Source organism: Bombina bombina, chromosome 9 (assembly GCF_027579735.1).
Source record: "Bombina bombina isolate aBomBom1 chromosome 9, aBomBom1.pri, whole genome shotgun sequence".
Taxonomy (NCBI): Eukaryota; Metazoa; Chordata; class Amphibia; order Anura; family Bombinatoridae; genus Bombina; species Bombina bombina.
The window spans coordinates 275,248,280-275,256,125 of NC_069507.1; the positions used below are offsets into that span (position 1 = coordinate 275,248,280).

The 7,846-nt window shown below is 43.0% G+C and overlaps 1 protein-coding gene across 1 annotated transcript; it reads right to left on the reverse strand.

Moving 5' to 3' along the window:
* Positions 1 to 2,974: 2,974 nt before the first annotated feature.
* LOC128640584 (epidermal differentiation-specific protein-like) lies at positions 2,975 to 3,985 on the reverse strand. The gene has a single exon (XM_053693055.1). The coding sequence runs from the start codon at positions 3,983 to 3,985 to the stop codon at positions 2,975 to 2,977; it is 1,011 nt and encodes a 336-aa protein (XP_053549030.1).
* Between the last annotated feature and the right edge of the window lie 3,861 nt (positions 3,986 to 7,846).

A 7,846-nucleotide genomic window follows, 5' to 3' on the forward strand; every position in this document is an offset into this window, starting at 1 on the left:
ACACATACAATACTCTCAGACACTCCCACACAAAATCATCCCCTCTGCCTGGGATACAATTACCTTACCCAATGGTAGATACAATTACCTTACCCAATGGTAGATACAATTACCTTACCCAATGGTAGATACAATTACCTTACACAATGGTTGATGTAATTATCATAGGCAGAGAAATACAGTTTTCCCACATTATTCAAAACTTTAAAAGTATACATCACACATACATAATTTTAACCAGTATAACTTGGGGACAAACATATCCAAAATTCACTTGAATAGGTTCAGGGGTTTAAAAGTTAGGTTGAAGTCCTTTGTTACTAAATGAAGCATGGCTTTTCTGCCCAAAACCAGTTCCACAGAGTCTTCTATCAGGAGATAATTTGGGCGTTTCAACATGGAGCCATAGTCTAAAGGCAGCAGGCGGGCAACCAGGCTCCTCCAATGCACAGTGGCAAGATTGGTCTCGTCACACCTTGTTACAAAACACCCTGCTGCCCCTCACTGCCTTGTTATACCCTACCTATACACCCAAACATCCTGCTGTCCCTCACTGCCTTGTTATGTCCTCTCTATACACCCAAACACCCTGCTGTCCCTCAGTGCCTTGTTATGTCCTCTCTATACACCCAAACATCCTGCTGTCCCTCACTGCCTTGTTATGTCCTTTCTATACACCCAAACACCCTGCTGTCCCTCACTGCCTTGTTATGTCCTCTCTATACACCCAAACATCCTGCTGCCCCTCACTGCCTTGTTATGTTCTCTCTATACATCCAAACACCCTGCTGTCCCTCACTGCCTTGTTATGTCCTCTCTATACATCCAAACATCCTGCTGCCCCTCACTGCCTTGTTATGTCCTCTCTATACATCCAAACACCCTGCTGTCCCTCACTGCCTTGTTATGTTCTCTCTATACATCCAAACATCCTGCTGCCCCTCACTGCCTTGTTACACCCCAACACCCTGCTGCCCCTCACTGCCTTGCTATACACTCCCTATACTACCAAACACACTGCTGCCCTGTACTGCCTTGTTACACCCCAGCCCCCTTCTTCCCCTCCCTGCCTTGTTACACCCCAGCACCCTGCTGCCCCTCAGTGCCTTATGTCCTCCCTCTACACCCAAACACCCTGCTGCCCCTCACTGACTTGTTACACCCAAACACCCTGTTGCCCCATACTGACTTATTACACCCCAACACCCTGCGGCCCCTCACTACCTTGTTATACCCTCAATATACACCCTGACATCCTGCTGCCCCTCACTGCCTTGTTATAACCTCCCTATACACCCCAACCCCCTGCTGCCTCCACTGCCTTGTTATACCCTCCCTATACCCCCTGCTGCCCCTCACTGCCTTGTTATATCCTCAGTACAAACCTTAAAACCCGGCTGCACCTCACTGCAAGATTTAAAAAGCTAATAAAAAGCAGTGAGATAAGCAGCTGCTTGTAGGGGCTTAGAAACAGGCAAACTTAGAGGTTATAAAGTAAATCAATAAAATGTATAAGGGAGTTGTGTCCTCTGGCAGGATCCGTAATGGGTCTCCCGAAGTGCAGAAGCAGAGTGTTCGATATATGAACATAGAAGCCGCTTCACTGGCAAATGAGGGATTGCGGATCTCACACGAGGACTTTCTATGTAATTCCCTTTCATACTTCTAGTAAGTTTTATTAAATACATTTAAAGGGATATGAAACACAATTTGTTTATTTTATGATTCAAATAGAGCAGCAATTTTAAGCAGCTTTCTAATTTACTGCTATTATCAATTTTTCTTCATTCTCTTGGTATCTTTATTTGAAAAAGCAGGAATGTAAGGTTATGAGCCGGACCATTTTTGGTTCAGCACCCTGGATAGGGCTTGCTGATTGGTGGCTACATTTAGACACCAATCAGCAAGCTGTACCCAGGTGATGAACCAAAAATGGGCTGGCTCCTAAGCTTACATTCCTGCTTTTTCAAATAAAGATACAAAGAGAATGAAGAAATTGATAATAGCAGTAAATTAGAAAGTTGCTTAAAATTGCTGCTTTATCTGAATCGTGAAAGAAAAAAATTGTGTTCAGTGTCCCTTTAAGTCATGGGATGCGCTGTTTATGCTGATATACTCTGCAGGATTAATATAACAGTGTTACCTGGGGAAGGGGTAGTAAAGGTTTTATCAAACTTATTAAACAGTCAATAAAAATCAAGTAGACTGTCCCTTTAACAAAATAATCACCAGATTTAAAATAATTTTTAGCTTTTTTTGCAGATTTTATCACCAGAGACACACACTTGTGACTATGTTTATTTATGTACTTTTCAGTGGTCAGTTATGGTCAGAAATTAGCGAATCAAGCAATCACTGTGTAGAATGTTGCAGATCACAGTTCTTTTTCTGGCAATGGAAATCCACAAGTTTCAGAGATTAGTTGCAGGAGATAGGGTTTTTGTACTACACATAATTAAACATTTTATGGGTTACTCGGTTATGAGTTTAAAGGGACAGTCAAGTCAAAACTAAACTTTCATGATCCAGATAGGGCATGTCATTTTAAACAAATTTCCTATTTGCTTTTATCATCAAATTTGCTTTGTTCTTTTGGTATTCTTTGTTGAAAGCTAAACCTAGGTAGGCTCATATGCTAAGTTCTAAGCTCTTGAAGGCCGCCTCTTATCTGAAGGCATCTGACAGTTTTTCACAGCTAGACACCGTTAGTTCATGTGAGCCATATAGATAACATTGTGCACACGCCCGTGGAGTTATTTATGAGTCAGCATTGACTGGTAGAATGCAAGCCTGTCAAAAGCACTGATATAAGGGGGCAATCTGCAGAGGCTTAAACACAAGGTAATTACAGAGGTAAAAAGTGTATTAATATAAAAGTGTTGGTTATGCAAAATTGGGGAATGGGTAATAAAAGGGATTATCTATCTTTATAAACAATAACAATTCTGGTGTAGACTGTCCCTTTAATGTCCCTTTAACTAAAGAGCTCATCATGCCGGGAGACATGTACATCCGTCCCGTCTCGGCAGACAAGTGTTGCATATTCTGTCTTTGTTATCTTGTTTCTTTCTATAACAATTTCAACAGGAACAGTATAAGCCACGTCCTTTCTCAAGACTCTGATTGTCACCTTGGTCCTTGCTGGCACTATAACAGGAATGCTCACCGAGCTGGTGACGGTGCTGGTTGTACGCTCAGTTTTCCCTTTCTTAAAGCTCATTGTATTAGACAGCTTAGAACTTAACTCTGCACTTAATGGGATGATGATTTTAGACCCAAATTGAATTTTGGTTTCACTGCTGAAGTTCATTTCCAGGTCAATGCTGGAGGTGTATTCCCTACCAGACCTATGGGTGAACTTCTGAGCAAACTTGGATTTATTCACAGCAATCAGTTCATCCAGCTGACTCACTTTTGAACTTAGTTCTTCTTTTCTGTCCCACTGGATATTTGCTGTATATTTTGGCTTGCCATGCTTCAGGGGATGCAGAACTCTCACTGAATGCTGCAAACCTATATCAGTACTGTGCTTTACATAGTCACCCACCTTTGAAACTCTGTATTTGGGGTTGTCCATTATTTCATCACACATTTTCCAGGCCCCACTCAGCACCTGCCAAGAAAAGGCCCCAAATTCCAACATTCCATAATCCAGAATAGCTGCTTCTTTAACAACAAGGGACTTTCCGGTAAAGTTTGGACCTTCAAAGAGTTTTATAGCTGGGTTCTCCAGACTTGCAGAGATGAGCATCATAGATATGATGTTATTCAAATCAATACTGCTGTAACTGCCCTCCTCATACACATGATTGTCACCTTGAAAGTTAATGTCATTGTAAGCTACCCAGGGCTGGCCAATGACACGCAGAGAAGAAGCAGCACAGGCAAAGTTCTGTTTCGCCAGGTTAATCTCAGAACTGGTGAGCTCTAAGCTCAGGCCCCTGAAGCCGTTTTTTTCATACAAGATAACTTTGTTCTCACTCATCTGAGCAAAACATAAAAAACACGTTAAGGAAGTTTATCTCACACTCTGGTAGAACCATATCAGTACCAGTGAGAAATTCCCCCCTGCACATATACCCCCTTCCTTTTTAAACCAGTTTGAATACTACCTATTTGGCACTACTTGGTCTTACATAGAGATCAGCTCTAGCACAAAAGAAAGTTTGACCTCTCTTAATACAGCATGACACCCTCTTTTTCAGGTTAATAACCACCATTGTCAGGCCCCTTCTGTGACCTTGCAAATAAATCCAGCATATACGCCCCCCCCTTCCCAAATGAGCATATGCCTTCTTGTTGGTTACCGTCACACAATATGAACAGGCAGGACAGTGCTTCCCTAGCTTCCTGGCTAGCTGCACAGTATTTGCTGCAGTCCAGATGGTCTAATCCTTCTCTGATATACACTAGTGAAGCAGGCTGCATATTCCTTCTATTTATGGTCATTTTGGATATAATGGACCTGTGCACAAGCCTTTTTCCCTGCTAGACATTTCTACACATGCATTTTGCTGAATGTTGAGTATATGCAATGTAGATGTCGTTTAAACTGCTTTGTGCACAGAAAAGTGTATGCAGTGTCTATAGCAGTTTTACTCTGAGCTTCAAACCTGCTGTATAAAAGCTTTTGGCAACTGCAGGTAGGAAAGTGAGGAATCTTGTGACACAATTAATGATCTCATATTAGTTCTTTTTTTGTTTCCCAGTATAATATACCTTTTATATAAGTCACACAATTATGTCTACTGTACATACACAGAAATGTATGTATTGGGTACTTGTAAAGTGCGGCTAATCACCGGCAAGGGTCTCAAGGCGCTGCTCATTTTATCAACCTCAGAAGGATGAAAGGCTGAGTGGACCTTACTAGGAATCGAACCTGCCACCTTTGGGTTGCTACAGAGCACAGCCACAGTGCCTTAGCATGCTGAGCTATCTGTCCGGCTGTATATACATTTATGTGTGACTACAGCAAGCTCCTGTATAGTGGTGACTGCTGCCGACTACAAATCATACCCTATTGTAAGCGCTAGCATTTTAATGTTTGTTCTTTGCATGCATTTATATTACATAGCAAGTCCTAGTATGCATATTAAAATCCCTTTAGAGGAAATTAGACATCCTCTACTAGGGATATTTATTGTGCTCTCTGTTTTTGTGATACCTACACTGTTAATATGACGTACAATCGTCGTCTTGAGCTGGATATTTTCTTCTTAAATGGGGAGAGTCCACAGCTGCATTCATTACTTTTAGGAAATACAGAACCTGGCCACCAGGAGGAGGCAAAGATACCCAGCCATAGGCTTAAATACCTCCCCCACTTCCCTCATCCCCCAATCATTCTTTGCCTTTCGTCACAGGAGGTTGGCAGAGAAGTGTCGGAAGATGCAAATTAGTCTCTTATGGAGGGTAGTACTCTTCGAGATGAGACTGGAGTTTTAAGTAGTCCTGTCAGCCTCTCAGTGAGAGCATGGATGAAAGTTACAGTCCGGAGATACAGGGAGAGTCTTTCTGCGAAACCATCCAGACTCATATTAACAGCTCCATAAGCAATCAGAGTTGACAAGTTTAGCTGCCTGCTCTTCACTCAAGTCCATGTCAGAAGCACTGCTACTATCTGTCAAACTTGAAGGACCATGTTACTGTTCTACGGTATAGATTCCGGTAAGATTGTTTCATTTTACTTTCACTGTGGATGTATTGTAAATTATAGAAGACAGGGCCTCAGTGGGACTCCTTTATCTTTATGGAATCAAGGGTTAATATCTCCTTAGGGGGGTTAAGGAGCAGTGGGGGACTTTAATCATGTTTGTTATGTGATTCTGTCTGCTTATGTGTAGAAATGTTGAGCACTTGGCTTTCACGGAACGTACATTTTTTTGGTGCTACGCAGTTATTTTGGACTGGCGCTCTTCTTTGGCCTGCATGTTAAGCTAGGCAGTTCTTGTGGACTTGTGCGCTTTTATTGGCCTACTTGTTGCACCTCGTAACCGAGCGTTGTCACGTTTTTTATTCTCCATTTCTGTTTTGTGACCGAGTGGCGGTGGAGAGGACCTGTTTCTTTGCTTGTCTGGGTCATGGGAGGTGGTGAGTGCCCCAGCCATTGGGGGTGAGGTGCCAGTTATTCTTTTTTTGTCCAATTTGTCTGGTCAAGTTATGGAGGATTCTGAATTTTCTGAGGAGGATTTTTCTGACTCAGATCCCGTTCCATGCTTAGATTGCATGAAGGCCCGGGTTATCCGGCCTACTTATGTATGTTCCCTTTGCCGCAATAGAGTGCTCTTTTCTCCATCCGTGGAGAGATTGGAGTCTGCTGAGCCATCCGCCTCTGAGGATTCTGTGTCCCGTGAGGCGCGATCCCTGGATTTTTCTGTTCCTACGCAAGCAGTTGTCCCAAATTCCATTACCCCATCTCCGGAAGGAGGATTCTTCCCACCTGAGGTTGCTGCTCGGTTGCACATGGCCATATTAGTGGCGTTGGTGCATTTACAGCTTCTTGAGAGCACCCAGTGGAGGGCTTATCCGTGTCCTCCTTTGCTGACGGGCTTTTCCGCTGGGGGTGGGGTTCCCTTCTGAGGCTGGCAGGATTGGGGCCTTTAGATGCCCCGCCGGAGATGAATTTTGCCTTTTGAGTCAGTCTGACATGCCTGCACGTATTGCTACGGAAGGTATTAGACTGAGGCTTGGGAAGATTTTAGTCTTCTTTTGCCTCCGGATCCTCAGTCTTCTGATTCGGAGGGCGAACAGTGCTAGGTGAGGGGAGGGTTGCGAATCCTACCCCTGTTTGTCTTTATCTGTGTATCTAATCCCAGCTCTGAGCTCTTGAGGAATCAGGTCTCTGACACGCTAGTCCTGTTAATGTTTCCTTCCTTTTTGGCGTTCACCTGTGGGTGCTGCCTCCTTTATTTTAATCCAGTTGGATGCGTTTCTTTTCATTTGGAGCTCGAGACTGTTATAATCTTCCTTTTCACTGAATTCTTTCTGGGATTTTGATACTAGCGATTTTATGGTTGCGTTGGTTGTTGCTTCCGGCGGAAGTCACAAAAAATAAAATAAAAGAAGGTTAAGACCATGTATAAGCCTCAGGCTTCTTTGTTTGTTTGTTTGTTTAGCCTAGCCCTTCTAGTGTTAGCACTTTCAGTTTGTTCCGGAACAGTTTGTTGTATCCTACTAAACAGGCTGGTCCTGGGGGTACTTATTCTCTCTGTTCTTTTGACTTGCTATTAGACATGTTGTATCCTACTAAACAGGCTGGTCCTGGGGGTACTTATTCTCTCTGTTCTTTTGACTTTCTATTAGACATGTTGTATCCTACTAAACAGGCTGGTCCTGGGGGTTCTTATTCTCTCTGTTCTTTTGACTTTCTATTAGACATGTTGTATCCTACTAAACAGGCTGGTCCTGGGGGTACTTATTCTCTCTGTTCTTTTGACTTTCTATTAGACATGTTGTATCCTACTAAACAGGCTGGTCCTGGGGGTACTTATTCTCTCTGTTCTTTTGACTTGCTATTAGACATGTTGTATCCTACTAAACAGGCTGGTCCTGGGGGTTCTTATTCTCTCTGTTCTTTTGACTTGCTATTAGACATGTTGTATCCTACTAAACAGGCTGGTCCTGGGGGTACTTATTCTCTCTGTTCTTTTGACTTGCTATTAGACATGTTGTATCCTACTAAACAGGCTGGTCCTGGGGGTACTTATTCTCTCTGTTCTTTTGACTTTCTATTAGACATGTTGTATCCTACTAAACAGGCTGGTCCTGGGGGTTCTTATTCTCTCTGTTCTTTTGACTTTCTATTAGACATGTTGTATCCTACTAAACAGGCTGGTCCTGGGGG